The sequence below is a fragment of the Elephas maximus genome, chromosome 3, assembly GCF_024166365.1.
Source record: "Elephas maximus indicus isolate mEleMax1 chromosome 3, mEleMax1 primary haplotype, whole genome shotgun sequence".
Taxonomy (NCBI): Eukaryota; Metazoa; Chordata; class Mammalia; order Proboscidea; family Elephantidae; genus Elephas; species Elephas maximus.
The window spans coordinates 68,922,121-68,943,715 of NC_064821.1; the positions used below are offsets into that span (position 1 = coordinate 68,922,121).

Here is a 21,595-nt window from a genome sequence, read left to right on the forward strand (position 1 = left end):
AAAACAAAAAACAAAAAAAAACTTCAACTTGTAATTTTTATGAAAAAAAGTATTCACAGCAGGTTGCCAGGAATAAGGCAGCATCGTCACTCCTTTTGATGCAGTTTTGGTCAGAAAACTATAATCTTCTAGAGTTGGATTCTCAGACTTAAGTGTACCTGCAAGTGGAAAGAGAGACCTGCCAGCTCCCTGTCTTCTCAAGTGCTTTCCCCAGTTGTAATTCCCGAGGGCTAGAGCTGTGCAATATATAGAAGGGAAGTTACTGGCCTTCTCTAGACAAAGCCTGCTTTTGCTTTGTTCTTTAGAAGCAGGTTTTGCTTTCTGTAGTTTTATTGTAGTTTTCTGAAACAGTTCTTTAAAAAAAAATCCTCTTTTAGAAGACAAGTATGAGTAAGTACAGTAGCATAAGAAAAAAAGTACCGTAAACTGGTGTTCTCCATTTAAAGTTCTAATACTATTACAGTGCTGTTTAAAGTAAGGTCTGTTTCTAGCTAGGTGGGCATAAAATATAATTAAGCAGAGAGAACCATTATATTGTGAATGGTATTTTAGAAGTATAAGAAGTATTTGGTACTTTTGAGACTTTAGTGCGTCTCCTTTGGAGCAAAACTATAGATTTTTAAATTTTGGATAAATAATGACTATATAAAATTTTTATGGGTAAAATAGGAGAACTTTGTACACTTTAAACCTAAATATCTTTAAAAACATGATATGGTATAAGACATAGAGGTAGAACTCAGACCCAATAATTTTGTCACTTGTTACCAAGCCTGGTAAAGGGGAAAGGGTATCGATGGATAGGTTGAAAATTAAGTTTTCTGTGGACTCAGGATGCCTGTGCCTTACCTTGATTTCTAACGTGGATGATTAATAATTGGTTGTAAATCTGATTCTAGAATGAACACTATCTTTGACCTAGAGTGTATTGTTTAGTCCTGTTTTATCCATTACCCCCAGCAAGTTATGTAGGTGTGATGTACTTAGAGTGAATAGTTAATGAGTATTTACAAAATTTTTTGAAGATGAAAAGTGTGAAGTATTTTTTTAATAACATGCATTTGTACATTTGTTTAAAAATCACCCATGAAATTCATGTGAAATGACTAATTTGAGCCAGAAATTTGATTTAAAAGTTGAGCAGGAAAAATCTAATGGTTGAAGAAAGATTTACTAGAATTCTGCCTGATAAATGATATAAAAGCCAGCCTATGAAATGTGAGGTGCTACAACTCAAAGGAGGGAATAAATAGTTTAAATGCCAGGGCATGGTTTCAAGGTGCTGCTCATCAGGAAACAACCAAACTATAATTTGGTTAGTTATCTTCCTTTCCTAGCCTCCACCCCCTCCAAAAAACATCAAGATTTCCAACCAGTGATATGCTTTCCTAGTGGCCTGCAGCTGCATGACCGAAGGAAAAAAGTGTTTTCTTTGGAACACGTAATTATAAAACTATAACCAGCATCCTGCACCATGTTTTCTGACAAAGAGAAACAAGGAAGGAGACTACCTTGTGCTAGCTTTCATAATAGAAAACAGAATGGGTTCGTGAGGCCATTTTAAATGCCATAGCTAGTTTAAGCAGAAACAATGGGATATCGAAATATGACTCCAAGCCTGTATTTCTTCTGTTAAATTGGAAATGGAAGGAGACGGGTCATAAAATCGGAGATTTTGAGAACAAATGGTTGATGTACAAATTTGCTTATAAACATCTTCAGGCTCACCTTTCTCAGTCCTTTATGAGTATGTATAGAACAAATTTGAGGCATAATTATTTCATTTTTTAAAAAAAGCATGGTTTCTAGATACTCAAGTATATTTTTTAATTGTATCATTTCTACCACTGTTTTCTGAGAGATATAATGAAATCTTCTTCCTGTCAGGCAAAAATTCGTAATAAGAAGCTTGAACTAGTGTGCCAGTTTTAATGGATCTTAAGAATGCTATGGAGTCCCTGGGCGGTACAAATGGTTAACACACACAGCTGCTACTCAAAAAGTTGGGGGTTCAAATCCACTCAGAGGCACCTTGGAAGAAAGGCATGATGCGCTACTTCCAAAAAATCAGCCATTGAAAGCCCTATAAAGAGCACAGTTCTACTCTGACACACATGGGTTCTCCATGGCTTAGTCAACTGGTTACTAGTTAAGAATGTTATGGATGGAGGACATCTATATCAATTGACACAACATAGTTCATAAAGATAATGTTCTGCACCCTACTTTGACGAGTAGCATTTGGGATCTTAAAATCTTGCAAGCGGCTCACCTATTGGCCTCTTCCTGTCCGGAGCAAAGGAGATTGAAGAAAACCAAAAACTCAAGGGAGCAATTAGTCCAAAGGACTGATGGATCACATGAACTACAGCTTACACAATCCCAGGACCAGAAGAACTAGGTGATGTCCGGCTACCACTACCGACTGCTCTGACTGGGATCGCAACAGAGGGTCCCGGACACAGTGGGAGAAAAATGTAGAACAAAAAATTGCATTCACAAAAAAGATCAGACTTACTGGTCTGACAGAGACTGGAGGAACCCCTGCAACTGTGGTCCTAAGACACCCTTCTGACCTGGAACTGAAGCCATTCCCAGAGACCACCTTTCAGCCAAACAATAAACAAGCCCATAATATAAACAACAGTAACACCAAAAGGAATAGGCTCCTTAGAACAATCAATTATACAAGATTAAAAGGGCAACATTCGCCCGAAAGCAAAGATGAGAGGGCAGGAAGGGATAGAAAATCCAGATGAAAGGAAGCATGGAACCCAGGGCAGAAATGGGGAGAGTGCTGACATGTTGTGGGGAATGCACCCAATGTCATGGAACACTTTATGTATAAACTATCAAATGGGAAACTGATTTGCTCTGTGAACTTTCACCTAAAGTACAATAAAATAAAGGATTACAGAGTCAAGTTTTTAAAAAAGAATGTTATGGACATTAGTGTTTTCAGTCAATTGTAGTCAATCACTGCTATCAAGGATTTGAGCATACTTTAAAACCCTTCATTCTACAGCTAAAAAGCTTGCATCTAGTGGATTTAAATCATTATTAAATTTGGTCTCTAATTCCTTTAGCTCAAGATTACACTCGTGGCAAACTAGGAAAATATACTTAAAAGAACATTTAAAATCTGAATTATCGTGAATGTAGGATTAGAAAGTATAGTTCGGGTAATCCACTTTAACATTTGTCACTAGTCCAGACACCAGAGTAATCCGATATCCTTGAATAGTTTAATTTGCTTAATACTTCAGGCTGTGATTTTCTTTTATTTCATTGTTGAGACTATACACAGCAGAACATTCACCAATTCAGCAGTTGCTGCATGTACAGTTCAGTGACATTGCTTACATTCTTCAAGTCGTAAAACCATTCTTGCCCTCCTTTTCCCAGTTGTTCCTCCGCCATTAACATAAACTCACCACCCCTCAAGTTTCCTGTCTAACCTTTCGAGTTGCTGATGTCAATTTAATTCCATGTAGATAGTTCATAAAAGAGCACAATGCTCAAGGCAGACATTCTTTACTAATTAAGCTAAACTGTTGTTGGTTTGAAGAAGACTTCAGGGGATAGTCTTAGTTTAAGATTTAAAGATTATCTCTGGGCGGTAACTTCAGGGGTTCATCCAGCCCCCATGGCTCTAGAAAGTCTAGAGTCCATGAGAATTTGAAGTTGTTTTTTGTATTTTCCCCCCTTTGATCAAGATTCTTCTATAGAACCTTTGATCAAAATGTTAATTAGTGGTAGCTGGGCACCCTGTAGAGCCCTGGTGGTGCAGTGGATAAGAGCTCAAGCTGCTGAGCAAAAGGTTGACAGTTCAGGTCTACCAGCTGCTATGTGGAAACCCCATGGGGCAGGCCAGTTGTATGCTATAGGGTTGCTATAAGTCGGGATCAACTCAGCAGCAACAGGGTACGGGCACCCCACTGAGTTGCTATGAGTCAAAACTGACTCAATGGCAGTGGGTTTGGTTTTTTGGGGGCACCATCTAGTTCTTCTGATCACCTGGCAGAGGAGGCAGTTGTTCACGGAGGCAGCTAGCCACACATTCCATTTTCTTCTCCTCTTCCTCCTGATTCGCCTTCCTCTGTTGCTCCAGGTGAATACAGACCAGTTGTAGTTTGGAAGGCCACTTGCAGGCTTTTTATGATCCCGGGCACTACACAATGAACTAGAAGATAGAACAAAGAAACACTAAACATAATATTAAGCCAATTAACTGGGATATCCTGGGAAACCATGGCCCTAAACCTCCAAACCAAGAAACCAAATCCCATGAGGTGTTTGGTTGTACATAAACAGCCTCAGCAGCGGCTTTCTTTCTTTTTTTTTTGATAAAAATATGTGTTATACATTTGTTAAGCTACAGTTTCATGTGGGAAATAATTTCTTTTTGTCACAGTGGTTAAGTGCTTAGCTGCTAACCAAAAGGTTGGCAGTTCGAACCCACCAGCTGCTCTATAGGAGAAAGCTGTGGCAGTCTGCTTCACTTCCGTAAAGATTTATAGCCTTGGAAACCCTATGGGGCAATTCTACTCTGTCCTGTGCGGTCACTATGAGTTGGAATCCACTCAGTGGGAGTGGGTTTTGGTTTTAGCGTTTAGGAAGAATTGTTTTTCTTTTGTGCATTTATGTATATACTGGACTTGATTTATTGACCATCGTGGTTTGAAAGCTGCCACTTTCCATTGTAAAAAGTAGTTAATTTGACTGTTTTCCAATTATAAAAGCTATGAAGTTTTGTTGTAAAAAGAAAAATGCAAAAAATGTAGAAAACTAGAAAGAAAAATAAATCTGCCATAATCCTACCACTACAAGATACTTAAATTTTGACTTACTGTCTTTCATTCTTCTTTTTGACATATTTTAGCATAGTTTAGAGAATGTGATATGTATAGTTTTTGCTTTTTTAATAATTTTTATTGTGCTTTAAGTAAAAGTTTACGAATCAAGTCAGTCTCTCACATATAAACTTACATACACCTTACTACATACTCCCACTTACTTTCCCCCTAATGAGCCAGCCCGCTCCCTCCTTCCAGTCTCTCCTTTCGTGACCATTTTGCCAGTTTCTAACCCCCTCTGCCCTCCCATCTCCCCACTAGACAGGAGCTTCCAACATAGTCTCAAGTGTCCACCTGATACAAGTAGCTCACTCTTCATCAGCATCTCTCTCCAACCCATTGTCCAGTCCCTTCCATGTCTGATGAGTTGCCTTCTGGAAAGGTTCCTGTCCTGGGCCAACAGAAGGTTTGGGGACCATGACCGCCGGGATTCTTATAGTCTCAGTCAGACCATTAAGTCTAGTCTTTTTATGAGAATTTGGGGTCTGCATCCCACTGTTCTCCTGCTCCCTCAGGGGTTCTCTGTTGTGTTCCCTGTCAGGGCAGTCATCAGTTGTGGCCAGGCACCATCTAGTTCTGGTCTCAGGATGATGAAAGTCTCTAGTTCATGTGGCTCTTTCCTTCTCTTGGGCTCATTATTACAGTGTGACCTTGGTGTTCTTCATTCTCCTTTGATCCAGATGGGTTGAGACCAATTGATGCATCTTAGATGGCCGCTTGTTAGCATTTAAGACCCCAGACGCCACACTTCAAAGTGGGATGCAGAATGTTTTCTTAATAGAATTTATTTTGCCAATTGACTTAGATGTGATATATATAGTTTTTATATAAATTTATGTTCTATTTTTTAACCTAGCATTATGGTATAACCATTTCGACACAAATACTCTAAAAACTTAGTTTTTTCCTTGAAACTTAGTTTTAATAGTTGTATAATATTGTATTATATAAAATTTTCATTTTATTTATTCATATCCCTAATTGACACTATCAAAAATAACATCTTTGGGCAGCTTCTAAAGCTGAGTTTTCTAAAATTTTGTGTAATTATCATGAGAACTTAGGTTTTTATTAAAGAAAAATAGTCTCATATAGTTTATATGAAGTTGGAATTTAAAAATTTTTTTTTAGTAAGTGCATGGGCCTGGCCACTATTCTAGTTATAAATAATACCTAGTTAGATAATAAAATAATTATATCCAAAAGGATTTGATAATGGGGGAGCAGTTCCTGTTTCATAGACTCCTCAAGGTTGGATTTAGGCAGACGTTGAGTAGGTCTTCCTAATGAATTTTAATTAACACTAGTCCTCTACTTTCAGTTCCCTACACATTCCCTTCCTAAAGATACATTGAGAATTAAGAAGGGAAAGTAAGAGAATACTCCCTTGATTTAGGATTTATTTCTTGTAGCAGACACCTGAACAAAGAGTGGGTAGGAAGAACTTGATCAGCATTATTTTAATCAGTTATGGGTGTTGCTCTTGAATGGCTAAAAGTTGAGTTCCCAGAGCACTCCCAGGCTAGTCTCCACCAAAGTGCCTGAGAGTATGACTTTGGAGTCCTGTCTGTCTCTCCCACATAACCTTATCAACAGCAAGAAGATTCTGTCTCAACTTGTACTGAGATCTAAAGAAGTATGGTGTATAGCAGCCTGTGAAGAAAGAATGCAAATACAAGCTATGATTTATGAATAAAAAAGAAAAACGAAAAACCTGATATAAAAATAATATACAGTAATGATCTAAATCCCCCACGTCTGTCAGTTTGTTGTACTATGGAGGCTTGTGTGTTGCTGTGATGCTGGGAGCTATGCCACCAGTATTCAGGTACCAGCAGGGTCACCCATGGAGGACAGGTTTCAGCTGAGCTTCCAGACTAAGAGACTAGGAAGAAAGTCTCAGCAGTCTACTTTTGAAAAGCGTTAGCCAGTGAAAACCTTATGAATAGCAGTGGAACATTGTCTGATATACTGCTAGAAGATGAGCCCCCCAGGTTGGAAGGCACTCAAAAGATGACCGGGATAGAGCTGCCTCCTCAAAGTAGAGTCAACTTTAATGGCATGGATGCAGTAAAGGTTTCAGGACCTTCATTTGCTGCTGTGGCACGACTCAAAATGAGAAGAAACAGCTGAAAACATCCATTAGTAATTGGAACCTGGAATGTACGAAGTCTGAATCTAGGAAAATTGGAAATCGTCAAAAATGAAATGGAACGGATAAACATCCATATCCTAGGCATTAGTGAGTTGAAATGGACTGGTTTTGGCCATTTTGAATTGGACAATCATAAATAGTTTGCTATGCTGGGAATGACAACTTGAAGAGGAATGGTGTTACATTCATCGTCAAAAAGAACGTTTCAAGATCTATCCTGAAGTACAGTGCTGTCAGTGATACGGTAATATCCATACGCCTACAAGGAAGACCAGTTAATACAACTAATATTCAAATTTACTCACCAACCACTAGGGCCAAAGATGAAGAAATAGAAGTTTTTTTCAGCAGTCTGAAATCAATCAAACATGCAATCCAGATGCATTGATAATTACTGGTGATTGGAATGCAAAAATTGGAAATGAAGAAGGATTAGTAGTTGGAAAATATGGCCTTGGTGATAGAAACAATGCCGGAAATCGAATGATAGAATTTTCCAAGACCAACGACTTCTTCACTGCAAATACCTTCTTTCATAACATAAACAGCGACTATACACATGGATGTCTCCAGATGGAACGCACAGAAATCAAATTGACTACATCTGTGGAAAGAGACAATGGAAAAGCTCAATGTCATCAGTCAGAACAAGGCCAGGGACCAACTGTGGAACAGACCATCAATTGCTCATATGCAAGTTCAAGCTTCAACTGAAGAAAATCAGAGCAAGTCCACAAGAGCCAAAATATGACCTTGAGTACATCCCACCTGAATTTAGAGACCATCTCAAGAACAGATTTGATGCATTGAACACTAGTGACCGAAGACCAGACGAGTTGTGGAATGACATTAAGGACATCATACGTGAAGAAAGCAAGAGGTTATTGAAAAGACAGGAAAGAAAGAAAAGCCCAAGATGGATGTCAGAGGAGACTCTGAAACTTGCTTTCAAACGTCAAGCAGCTAAAGCAAAAGGAAGAAATCATGAAGTAAAAGAACTGAACAGAAGATTTCAAAGGGCGTCTCAAGAAGACACAGTAAAGCATTATAATGACATGTGCAAAGAGCTGGAGATGGAAAACCAAACAGGAAGAACATGCTCTGCGTTTCTCAAGCTGAAAGAACTGAAGGAAAAATTCAAGCTTTGAGTTGCAATAGTGAAGGATTCTGTGGGGAAAATATTAAACGATGCAGGAAGCATCGAAAGAAGATGGAAGGAATACACAGAGTCATTATACCAAAAAGAATTAGTCGATGTTCAACCATTTCAAGAGGTAGCATATGATCAGGAACCGATGGTACTGAAGGAAGAAGTCCAAGCTGCCCTGAGGGTATTGGTAAAAAACAAGGCTCCGGGAATTGATGGGATATCAATTGAGATGTTTCAACAAACAGATGCAGCACTGGAGGTGCTCACTCGTCTATGCCAAGAAATATGGAAGACAGCTTCCTGACCAACTGACTGGAAGAGATCCATATTTATGCCTGTTCCCAAGAAAGGTGATCCAACCAAATGTGGAAATTATGGAACAATATTAATATCACACACAAGGAAAATTTTGCTGAAGATCGTTCAAAAATGGCTGCAGCAGTGTGTCCATAGGCAACTGCCAGAAATTCAGGCTGGTTTCAGAAGAGGACATGGAACCAGGGATATCATTGCTGATGTCAGATGGATCCTGGCTGAAAGCAGAGAATACCAGAAGAATGTTTACCTGTGTTCTATTGACTATGCAAAGGCATTCGACTGTGTGGATCATAACAAATTATGGATAACATTGCAAAGAATGGGAATTCCAGAACACTTAATTGTACTCATGATGAACCTTTACATAGATCAAGAGGCAGTTGTTTGGACAGAACAAGGGGATACTGATTGGTTTAAAGTCAGGAAAGTTGTGCATCAGGATTGTATTCTTTCACCATACCTATTCAGTCTGTATGATGGCCAAATAATATGAGAAACTGGTCTATATGAAGAATAACAGGGCATCAGGATTGGAGGAAGACTCATTAACAACCTGCGTTATGCAGATGACACAGCCTTGCTTGCCGAAAGTGAAAGGGGCTTGAAGCACTTATTGATGAAGATCAAAGACTATAGCCTTCAGTATGGATTGCACCTCAACATAAAGAAAACAGAAATCCTCACAACTGGACCAATGAGCAACATCATGGTAAACGGAGAAAAGATTGAAGTTGTCAAGGATTTCATTTTACTTGGATCCACAATCAACAGCATTGGAAGCATCAGTCCAGAAATCAAAAGTCGCGTTGCATTGGGTAAATCTGCTGCAAAGGACCTCTTTAAAGTGTTGAAGAGCAAAGACGTCACCTTGAAGACCAAGGTGTGCCTGACCCAAGCTATGGCATTTTCAATCGCATCATATGCGTGGGAAAGCTGGTCAGTGAATAAAGACCGAAGAAGAATTGCTGCCTTTGAATTGTGGTGTTGGCAAAGAATATTGAATATACCAGGGACTGCCAAAAGAACGAACAAATCTGTCTTAGAAGAAGTACAACCAGAATTCTCCTTAGAAGCAAGGATGATGAGACTGCATCTTACATACTTTGGACATGTTGTCAGGAGGGATCAGTCCCTGGAGAACAACATTGTGCTTGGGAAAGTATAGGGTCAGCGGAAAAGAGGCAGACCCTCAACAAGGTAGACTGACACAGTGGCTGCAACAATGGGCTCAAGCGTAACAACGATTATAAGGATGACATAGGACTAGGCAGCGTTTCATCCTGTTGTGCACAGGGTTGCTCTGAGTCAGAACCAACTGCACGGCACCTAACAACATTGTAAATGGTACTGTATTTTAAAATTTCCATTTCCTATTGTTCACTGCTAGTATTCAACAAGCTAGTATTCAACAAGCTAGTATTCAGCTGTGACCTGTGAAACAATACTGCAAGATGGGCAACTAGCTTTGCAGTAAATACTAGTTACTAGACCCTGGGAAACAGACCCTAGAGGAAGGGAAGGAGTACCAGCAAATTGTTAATGAGTCTACCTGCAATCCTGACGCCTCGTTCTTCTTCATGTAGTCCAGCTTCTGAGATTATTTGCTCAGCATACAGATTGAGTAGGTGTGGTGAAAGGATACAACCCTGACACACACCTTTCCTGACTTTAACCGTGCAGTTATCCCCTTGTTCTCTTTGAACGACTGCCTCCTGATGCATGTACAGATTTCTCATGAGCACAATTACGTGTTCCAGAATTCCCATTCTCCGCAGTGTTATCCATAATTTGTTATGATCCACACAGTTGAATTCCTTAGAATAGTCAGTAGAACACAGGTTAAACATCTTTCTGGTATTTTCTGAATCGAGCTTAAATTCCTGGCAGTTGCCTATAGATATACTGCTGTAGCTGCTTTTGAATGATCTTCAGCAAAATTTTGCTTGCATATGGTATTAATATCGTTCAATAATTTCCGCCTTTGGTTGGATCACCTTTCTTGGAAATAGGCATAAATACTGATCTCTTCCAGTCGGTTGGCCAGGTAGCTGTCTTCCAGATTTCTTGGTATAGACGAGTGAGCACTTCCAGTGCTGCATCTATTTGCTGGAACATCTCAATTGCTATTCTGTTAATTCCCGGGTCCTTGTTTTTCACCAGTGCCTTCAGTGCATCTTGGACTTCTTCCTTCATTAGTATTGGTTTCTGATCGTCTGTCACCTCCTGAAATGGTTGAACATCGACCAGTTCTTTTTGGTATAGCGATTCTGTGTATTCCTTCCATCTTCTTTTGATGCTTACTGCGTTAATATTTTCCTCATAGAATTCTTCAGTATTGCAACTCAAAGCTCAAATTTTTTCTTAAATTCTTTCAGCTTAAGAAATGCTGAGCGTGTTCTTCCCTTTTGGCTTTCTATTTCCAGGTGTTTGCACATGTCCTCATAATACTTTGTCTTGTTGAGCCACCCTTCGAAATCTTCTGTTCAGCTCTTTTACTTCATCATTTTGAGAATTTAAATGAGCTAAAATTCCAGAGGGGAAAGAGACTTTCTTGGGGCTGAGAAGAGTAAAAACTACCAGGCTCTCAGTCAGATGCCTGGGTGAGGAGGATCCAGAGGAGCACTGAGTCTTACTGTTACTGTAGTTCACTCCTGACCCAGCTCAATTCCTGGTTAGATTGAAGTAATTATCGTCTCACTCTTTCTGCTTAACAAAGAAAAGAGAGAACACTTGGTATAGGAAGATATTTGGAACCTCTATGGTTCTTTTTTAAACAATGTCTGATACCCTAGTAAGATAAATATACTTGCAAAGAAACAGGAAAATATGACCAGTAATCAAGAAGGAAAAAAAAGTTAAAAGCAGACCCAAAGGTGATTTTTTTTTAAAAAAATGGTATTATCAAAGACCTTAAAATAATTATGATTAATATTAATATATTTTGAAGAAAATAGAGGAAAAGATGGACAAATATGAAAGAAAAATGGGAATTTTTAACAGAATTGGTGTCTGCAAAGACACATGGACATTCCAGAACTGAGAAATGTATTATCTGGACATTAAGAACTCATTGGGTAGGTTTAACAGAAGACTGGACAGAGCAGAAAATAGAATTAGTGAACTCTACAGGCGAATAGGAAGTATGCAAACTGAAACACATAAAGAAAAGCAGTACTGAAATTAAAACAAAACAAAAACACCTCCCAACCTGGAATACTATACTCAGTGAAGATACCCTTCAAAAATTAAGATGAAATAAGCTGTCCTGGATGGAAGCACAAAATTACAGGAAGAAATTAAGAGTGTCTGAAAGGGCAAATATGTAGGAAATGTAAAAGAATATGTTATGTCAAAATAATAAGAATAATAATGTTTTCTGCATTTAATGTTACATGTGTACAGAAGTAAAATATACAACTACAATAGCACAAAAGGCAGGTAGGAGGTAGCTTAAACGGTTACAAGTTTCTTGCCTTGTTGGGAAGCAGTAAAATTACTAATTTAAGGTAAATTGTGGTTAAGTCAAGTATGCACAAAACAAATGAGACAAATTGAAAACATAGCAAGATGGTAGACTTAAACCCAATTATATCTGTAAAAATATGAAATGTATATGGATTAAACACTCCAATTAAAGGTCAATGATTGTCTATTGAATTGTACATGTAGAAATTGTTGAGATGGCATATGTTTTGTTATGTATATTTTCACCACAATAAAAATTTTTTTAAAGTCAGTGATTGTCAAACTGAATAGAAAAATAACATCAGGGCAAAAGTGTTGCTAGAATGACAGGAAATTTTATAATGTTTAAAAGGGTCAATTCAACTGAAAGATATAATAACCTTAAATTAACTTCAAAGTATTTAAAGCAAAAATTAAGAGAGCTTAAAGAAGAGACACAAACCCACTCCACTTTGATCCTTGGAGGAAACATACCTCTCAGTAATTGATAGAAAAAAAAAAAAAAGCCTACAACAAATGACAAAGAATATTAGTGATTTGTACCACATGAATAATCAACTTGACCTGCTTAGCATGTATAAAACACTACACCCAGCAACTGCAAAATGCACTTTCTCTTCGAGTGCACATAGAACATGTTGTTATTTTGTTAGTTGCCAACGAGCCGATTCTGACTCTTGGCAACCCCATGTGTGGGGAGAGTAGAACTGCTCCATAGGGTTTTCAAGGTTATGACCTTTTGAAGCAGATGGCAGGCCTTTGGCTCGTAGTTGAGAGCTTAACTGCGCCATCCAGGGACTCTGCACATGGAAGATAAAATACTATAAATCTGGAAACAAAAACAGAAACTATGTTGTTGTTTATTTTTTATTTGAACTGTATCTGAGACTAGGAAACACAGGGAAGACCCTCACAGTTCCTTCCTGGGAATACCTTGCTGAATAGAAAACACTAGAATGATACCATAATTTTCTAGTTTATTCTTGTTCAACACAGAAGTAGTTTACAGCCAGAAATGGTCTGCCTCTGTCTCTTTTAACATGCACGAAATTTCCAGATGATAATCTGTGACTGGGTATAACAAACTTGGCTGATCATAAGAATTACTGGGAAATTTTAGATTCTTAGACCTCACCTCTTGGAGAGTCTTTATTTTGAAAAGGCAGCTGGCCTGATTCTGAGTGTTATACAGATTTGGAAGTTACTGAAATAAGGTTCTGTTGCCTAAGAGATGCATATATGCATGCATGGGCATATGTTATGGAGGGAAGTGGAGAAGAGAATATGAATGAATGAATTTGGGGTGATAACCGGGGCAGGGCTGGGTGGAGCTGAATCACACTACATGAGGCAAGAGGCGTATCCATTTCTAAAAGTTTTGTAAACATGAAAATGAAGAACATTTGCATGGAGCAACAAAGAAAAAAACTTTTTGTTTCTTATATTCAGCGACTAGAGTTTTCTACATAAAGAGGAGGGCTGTTCTAAGCAATAGATGTGGCTGTGGACACATTCATTAATATCATGAGCTGTTGACATTTTCTGTGTATGCTACACTTTTAAAACATCTGTTTTGAGTTCATATGCTGGCAGGTGTAAATATGTTTGAAAGAATATGATATTGTTGTTTTGAATCTGAAAGAGAAAGGTGACACATACATAAGAAATACTATTCAAGTTTATTATGAAGATTTAAAAGGGGGCGAACTACTAGATGGTGCCCGGCCACAACCACTGACTGCCCTGACAGGGAGCACAACAGAGCACCTCTGAGGGAGCAGGAGAGCAGTGGGATGCAGACCCCAAATTCTCATAAAAAGACCAGACTTAATGGTCTGACTGAGACTAGAAGGATCCCGGTGGTCATGGTCCCCAAACCTTCTGTTGGCCCAGGACAGGAACCATTCCCGAAGACAACTCATCAGACATGGATTGGACCGGACAATGGGTTGGAGAGAGATGCTGATGAGGAGTGAGCTACTTGTATCAGGTGGACAGTTGAAACTATGTTGGAAGCTCCTGTCTAGCGGGGAGATGGGAGGATAGAAGAGGGTTAGAAACTGGCTAAACGGTCACGAAAGGAGAGACTAGAAGGAGGGAGCGGGCTGGCTCATTAGGGGGCGAGTAAGTGGGAGTATATAGTAAGGTGTATATAAGTTTATATGTGAGAGACTGACTTGAATTGTAAACTTAAAGCACAATAAAAATTATTTAAAAAAAAAAGGGGGGGTGAACTAATTCCAACTCTAGAATTGATCAGATATCCCAGAAGATACGTGAAGATGGACTGGATCGAATATATTTCATTTGAGGACTTTAAAGACAGGAACTTACATGTGAATATGTTACCTTCTCAATTTTTAAAGCTTATTGGTCATTTTTCTTTGCAAAAGTATCACACAGCACTAGTAATGTTGTCTTTCATATTGTTAGTCTATATTTTTTTAATTTGGATATTCCATAATACTTTTAACCAAACAGGCATTTTTCTATGTTTCTTTTGGAACTGAGTGAAATTCACCCAGTGGTAAGTTAGCTGAGATTTAAAGTTTCAGTCCTTCCTTGCCTCTACAAGTATGACTGCTATTTGAGAATGAACAGCTTGTGTTATACAGCTCAATTTCTGAGATTGCCTATGTCTTGGAAAGCATTGTCATTAACATATGTTAAATATTATAGTATGAATGTTCAGAAATGTCATCAGTTCTTAATGACATTTCATAATCAGGAGAATACTGTCTTATAGCACCAACTCTTAAAGCAATGCTGTGTTCACCCTAGTACTGTTCTTAGGACCGGTCCCAGGGTACCATTGAGGGAAATTGTTATGACAGCCGTTCTTCTGATGTCTCTGGCAAGTAAACATTTTTAATATGGTCCAATGTTATAATCAGATTCTAGAGCATTTCATTTAAAGAAACAAAATAGTTGAGACCCAGGAAGGGAATGCCTTCAAGTAAGTGATACAATTAGGATGAAAAGGATCACCTCAGTGTGGTGTACTTTAGTAATCAGCATACTATTTTGACTAAGTCTTCTGGGCACAGCAAACGAATACATCAGCAGTCATTGCTGCAGTCACCCTGATAATTACAATTGTGTAAATCTATCATCAGACTTGCCTAGACTCCTATCTAAAAAAAAGATTGAATTTGGTAACTTTCTCAAAAATATCAGTGCTTGTCAATTGTGTATTTTCTCTTAGGAAAAATACCTACAGTATTAAAGAAAAGAGAGATGTTTAGTGCATGTATTGTGCCCCTTTTACTTGTCAAAAAAAGTGCTGTTTGCTTTAGATGTGAAAATTTTTACAGTAAATATTTTAACTTACCACATACTGTAACATAGTATGTGTTTCTTGATATATTTCTATAAAATAGAGGTGTCACTTTAATTCCTGGACTGTCATTCCCCATGACTCTTTTTTTCTTCCCCTCTAGACTTCTCCAGAAAACCCTGGGACAGTAGGTGGAGTGCAAAATTGTATTGTGTTGCCTTCCTGCTTTTTTTGTTGCCTTCCTGACTTTTTTTTTTTTTTAATTCTTGGCCCAGCCTTGGCTGCTGCTTTCTCCGTCATTAAAGCTAACTAATTAGTCCTGCATGTGTGGTCATAATGAGGGGCTGGTGGCCTTTCATTCCAATCCTGCAAATTTATCGTGTCAGCTGTGTTTTTTTTTTTTTTTGGTCACACCTATAAAATCAGGATTATCTCTGATGCAATACTGAGATTGGCAAACTTTGGAATCTCACCTCTACAGTCATGCACGCCACATAAGGTCCATTCAGGTGACATCCCAACACATATACATCTGAGGTCCCTTAAAGGTTCTTTCTTAAGGGAAAAAGCTCTGCTTTTGCTTATTATTACCCCAATGCTTTTAAAGACCCCAAACCCCCAGAGTGAATGAGCAGTGGATCTCCAGGGCGCATCCCAACCCCCCTCCTCCTCCTCCTCTCTTTCCTCCTCCTGGCTTAATTCACTCCCCAGTAGCTGTGCAGCCTTTCACTCCTGATGCAGGGCAGCACCTGCCAGGGCTCCTCCACTCCTGCCTCAGGCGCTGGTGGGGACGCAGTGGTGACTGCACATAATTAGGGAGCCGGCAGCACCAAAGGGCTTCGGCATCCAGGACCACCCCAGCCAGCCGTGCTCCCAGCACCTGCATACCCATCCCCCCCACCTCCTTCACCCACTGCCCCCCCAAGCCCCCAGCCACTTCTCCATATGCCCACTGCAAAGTCCCCACCTGGCTGCTAGCGCAGCCCCCTCAAGGCCCACCCACACTAACTGATACAATGGATACAGCTTTTGGGCTTTGTCCAGAGGGTCCCATAAGATTTCATATAATAGGCTTTACCGGGATTTAACTATGGGTTATACAGGGACTGCCTGTATATATATGGTGTTGCAGCAAAGTCCAAATTGCATAATGTCTTATTTCACAGAACATAATTGTGGATGTAAAGCAACATATACCTGTACTCTGTAAAAATACACCTGCATTTTAAAACGTTCCTACTCAAGCATATTTCCGTGCTCCAAAACTACCTGTGGTCCTTTCCGTGAAGGAATAAAATAACCTAATAAACAGATACAAGTAAGGTGTTAACACTTAATGTACCTGTCCCTGAACTATTTATATCCTGAAAGAAGAAGGTAGAGAGAGGACACTGCTTAACAGCAACTAATGACTGACTCAGGAATAGCAGAATTCCCTGCTTCAATGACACAGGAGGTAGGAAGACAGGGCCTTCCCCCATACCAAGAGAGTAAGAATGGTGACAATGATAGGCTGCACTGAGGTGAGATCTCATGCATGTTAAGAAGATACCTATTTTGGGGGGGCAGGGTTGCCTTTAAAAGATTTTGAGAGGGTACTAGTCATCTCACTGAATTTTTATTCCAAAATTTTATCAGTTTGGTTTGGTTCCTTTTCCTCCTTAGTATCTGTTAGGGATATTGATGTGTGATGTCAAGGAGTCTGACTGTCTGCATGGTTTTTATCATTGCCCTGATCCTTTCCAACCACCACAGGAAGAAAGGGGAAGAGACATTTTAGAGATGTGGCTGAAATAATCAGTTGGCTCTTCTTTTCCCTCTCTCCTTCTCACCATGCAACAGAAGAAGCAGGCCAGCCCACTGTAGACTCAAGCATGATCATGGACAGTGTGGAAGCAGGAGACATAACGCCTCCCACCAAAAGGAAGAGCAAGTTCTCAGGCTTTGGCAAAATCTTCAAACCCTGGAAGTGGCGGAAAAAAAAAAGCAGTGATAAATTTAAAGAGACATCAGAAGGTAAAATATTAAGATTTAAATATGTTCTAAAGTTAAAGAGTTTGCTGTTTAAGCATCTAACTTTTTCATTCTCTTCCCAAGCTTCTGTAACCTCCTAGTTGAAGAGGGAATTATTCTTTTAGAACTGACCAATCAAGTGGTCACTCACTAAGCATTGTGTAGTGTAGCCTCATTCTCAGGTTGGTGTTTTGGTGGGATTAAAGTTTATCTGTGGAGTGGTGAATGGAGTTACTGATGAAACTGTAACAAATTGAAGATTCACTTTTTTCTACTCTGCCTACTTCCCACCCACATATAGTCCATTCATAAATACCTTACTATTGAAATTTAAATTAAAAAAGTTTACAGTTATAAAAGTATAGCCCCAGTAGTACAGAATATTATGCCCCAGTAGGACAGAATATGAAAGAAATTATGTTTTTAAATTTGAATCACTTTATTCTTTTACCTGTGGAGTTAGAATGTTAACAGTAAAGTTGACCTTAATTGCCACATATCTGAGTGCTGTTTTCCAATTTAATGTTAGTTTTAGAGCGAAAGATATCTATGCGAAAACCAAGAGAAGAGCTGATTAAGAGAGGGGTTCTGGTGGAAGACCCTGAGCAGGGTGAGTTTGCAAATGAATAGCACATGCCTGTCTCTGATCAATTCTGATTAGGTATCCACATCTTCCTTCTTTCTCTCTCTCTTTTTTCACTTTTTTTAAACTGGTGTTCATTTTTTTTTTTTTCCACCCTTGTCTCCAAGTGTCCACCTTCTGGCTCTGGTCTTCTACTGTGAAACTGAGTGCGTGGTGAAGGATCCAGAGCAAACACCCCTGTCTGTATACATCCTTAGCTTCCTGCGGGCTGTAGCACTATGTGTCGTTTCCTTTTTTTTTTTTAAACCAATTTTGTATCCATATTGCTGCCGTAATCTTTTATCTGTCATAAAGATCATGTTTTGCTATTTCAGCCCTCATTGCTGGCTTAATATTGTCAGGACTTTCTCCACTGTGTGATTTTCATGAAGCAGCTTATCATAAAAGTTAAAACATCAGTTACATTTCATTTCTCTCCTTTATCTTTTGAAAGATGGGTGAAAGGAACCAAACAAATGGAATATGATACTTTTTGGTTTTTGAGCCATGTGAATGCATTGCCTGTTCACAAAACTAAATAGTATACTGAAGATTTGATATCTCAACTGTATTAAAACTAAGCAGAGAAAAAAAGCTTGAAAGAAAGATACTAAAATGTTATTAGCATTGGTTACCTTGGGAGGTTGGGGTGGGAATGTGGCGGGGGCGGGGTTTCTGTTTTTCTGAACTTTCTACATGATTAAGAATGAGCGTGTTTAACTTTTGTTTTTGTATAACTTTTTAATGAGCAAAATATACATTATACTTGAGGTAAAAAAAAAAACTTCATAAATGCCAGGAGGTAAAAAATATCCTTTTTCAGGATACAAAGTGATGAAAAGTTTTACTTATTCCAATATTTCTCCACCAAGGCAAATTCTTTTAATGTAGGTTGTAATTGTTTCTTTAATCTCATCAACTATTCATGACTACTTTTTACAGTAGGATATAAAATCTAGGTATTTAGGTGGTTAACCACAATTACACTGCCCCCATTCCAGCACTTTTGGCTTTTGCTTTTTTTTTTTAATTGTGGTGAAATATATGAAACGAAACATTTCAACCATTAGTCTTGCTTTTTGGATGTAGCCATTCCTCTTCCACGCCCTCTCCTGTCTCTCACTTCTCTTCCTCATTATCACCAACCCTGCACATCACTACTTTCTTGTTTTTTGCCTTTGAGTCTCTTTTGCCCTGCTCTTGATCCAAGTCGTTTTTAGTCTGCAAGGCTCAGAGGCTCAACTGATAAATAATGAACTACAGCCATTGGACGGGATGCCATCCCGCAACCAAAGAATCGACCTAAACTTTATTCTACATAAAGGGGTGGGCTTTGGGGGCCTGGTTGATATATCTCCAGTTTAGGCCAGAAGCAGTTTTGGTTCCTCTTCATACTCAAAAATGGCATTTGGCTTTATTATGGTTCTAACTTGACTGTATTATAAAATATTTAATGGATGTTCTGAGGTGTTTGGGGGCATTCACAGATGGTGAAGCCTGGTACTACTTCTGCTGCACTGTTAGCATTGCAGAAACCGTTTGCATTAGAAGTGATTCTTTAAAGTAGACATTCGTGATCAATTAACTTAAGATATAACCAATCACTTTTGCATGTATTTTAGTAGTGTGTACTGGGTAGAAACTAATTAATAATGTGTCTTAAACTATCACTATTTTGTTGTCAAAAGTAGCAGTCTTTGTTGGCTTTGAGACCATTAATTTCTTTCTAGTCTAGAAAGGCCTATTTTTTTTAAAGCTGGGCCATATTAACATAAGCAGTAACTTACTACTTTTGTATAATTGTCATCTTGCCCCTCCGCTTTTTTAAAATAAGAAAGTAGTTGTCAGAATACTTACACTTCTAAAGCTAATTTTCACTGGTACTTATTTGCCTCAGACTCTACTACTTGTAGCCCAAGCTCCACCTTTCACTGAGACTGCATAAAGAATGATACTGTCTAATTTCCTAGTAAGGAGCCCTGGTGGCACAAACAATTAAGCACTTCACTGCTAACAGAAAAGTCAGTGGTTCAAACCCACCAGCAGCTCCACGGGAGAAAAGACCTGGCTGTCTGCTCCTGTGAAAGATTATATCCTGGGAAACCCAATGGGGCAGTTCTACTTTGTTCTGTAGGATCACTATGAGTCAGAATTGACTCAGCAGCACACAACAATAATCTCCTAGTAGGAAGAAGAAAAGCATTTGGGTAAAGAGATTTATGGTGGATTGGAATAAGAGGGGCTAGTCTATGAAGACTGAAGGGACACCAAAATGATATTACCCAAAGTGTCTCACTATGGAAAGCAAAGAATGACACCATTTGGAAAGCAAGCCAGTTCTAGTTCATATGACACTGGGAAGTGAGACAGAGTTTTTTGTCTCTAGCCTCAATTTTTCAGTCCTATCCTCCAAGAGAGTCTAGGAAACCTCAAGAGTAACTGGAAAAGTTCATCTAGTTACTCCATGAAGGAATCTCACCTACAGTTCTCTCGGTCATAGGTGATCAGTACAGGTCAGCCCAAAGCCTCCAGCCCGGTGATTATCCACGTAGCTTAGTGTGTAGGGATTCATGTGTATATCATGTTTACCTCCAATCTATCTATCAGCCCTGCCCCTTCCTCTCCACCCTTTCTGCTCTTGGTCAGCCTGTGCTGTTTCTCACCTAGATTCTAAAAGTAGCTCATTATTGGTTTTCCTACTCCAATCTCTGCCCCCGTATAATCCATCCTTCTCCGTCCTCTCAGAGTTAACCTTACTAAAAGACAAATCAGATGATGTTTCTCTCCTGCTTCTCAATCTTTGATGGCTTACTGTTACCGACAGTCAAGGCTCCTTAACATGGTATTTGGTATCCTTTATAGCTTGGGCTTTTGCCTGCCTTTCCAAACTCATCCATACCATTTCTTACGTGTACCCTATTCTCCTGCCAGAATAAACTAATTACCAGCCCCCAAATATGTCAAATAATTTCACGCTTCCTTTTTCCTAGACTGTCAGTCCTCTTCTTGTCATCAATGTGATGGACTCGTACTCATCATTCAAGACCCAGTTCACGTACCATTTCTTACGAAGCTTTTCTTACCCCACTCTTATCCCCAGGAAAATTGCTTCTTCATCCCTACCACAACACTCCACACATTATAGCTCTTTTTTATAGACATTTAGCGTAATTACTTGTGTTTTATAAATCTATCTTATTCATCTAGGTTTCTTAACATCTGACATATAATAGACAATCAGATGTTTATTGGAAATAGGAATTACTAGATTATAAGAATCCAGATAATCTAGATGTAGATAATAAGCTAACATCAGGAAGGAGGTGAAGGGAATGAAAGAAGTTAGAAATCACCAGCTTTTCTCCCTGTATAATCATACCAGTTCGTTCCATTTATTCTTTTCTTTTGGGCCTTGCAGGTGGTGAGGATCCAGGGAAGTTGAGCCATGCCATGTTAAAGAATGGCCACACCACCCCTATTGGGGGTGCCAGATCTGCTAGTCCAGTCCAAGAGGAGGAAGAGCCAGGAAAAATAGCAAGTCTCTGGAAACCCGCTCCAGAAGAGGACTCAAAGAAACGACTGGGTAAAAAGCTCTGGATTTTGAGTTTAAGAGCTATGGAACAATCACTGTCATTTACCTGAAGAATTTGTAAGAGAGTGGGGAGAATTGAAATTAGAGGGAATTCTGTTCTCTACTAGCAGTTCCTCAACTAGTTGCAACGTGTAGTGGAATTTTACA

General features: G+C 39.0%; 1 protein-coding gene across 5 annotated transcripts in view; it reads left to right on the forward strand.

Annotated features, from left to right (window-relative positions):
• The window catches only part of PHACTR4 (phosphatase and actin regulator 4), a 138,369-nt gene that overhangs the window by 91,851 nt on the left and 24,923 nt on the right, over positions 1-21,595 (forward strand). For 4 of the 5 annotated variants that reach the window (XM_049878464.1, XM_049878460.1, XM_049878462.1 and 1 more), the window contains 3 exons: positions 17,064-17,237; positions 17,764-17,844; positions 21,275-21,439. In XM_049878464.1, the coding sequence (XP_049734421.1) occupies positions 17,064-17,237; positions 17,764-17,844; positions 21,275-21,439 (420 nt within the window). The remainder of the gene's footprint in view (positions 1-17,063; positions 17,238-17,763; positions 17,845-21,274; positions 21,440-21,595) is intronic. The other variant, XM_049878461.1, reaches the window with a different exon arrangement.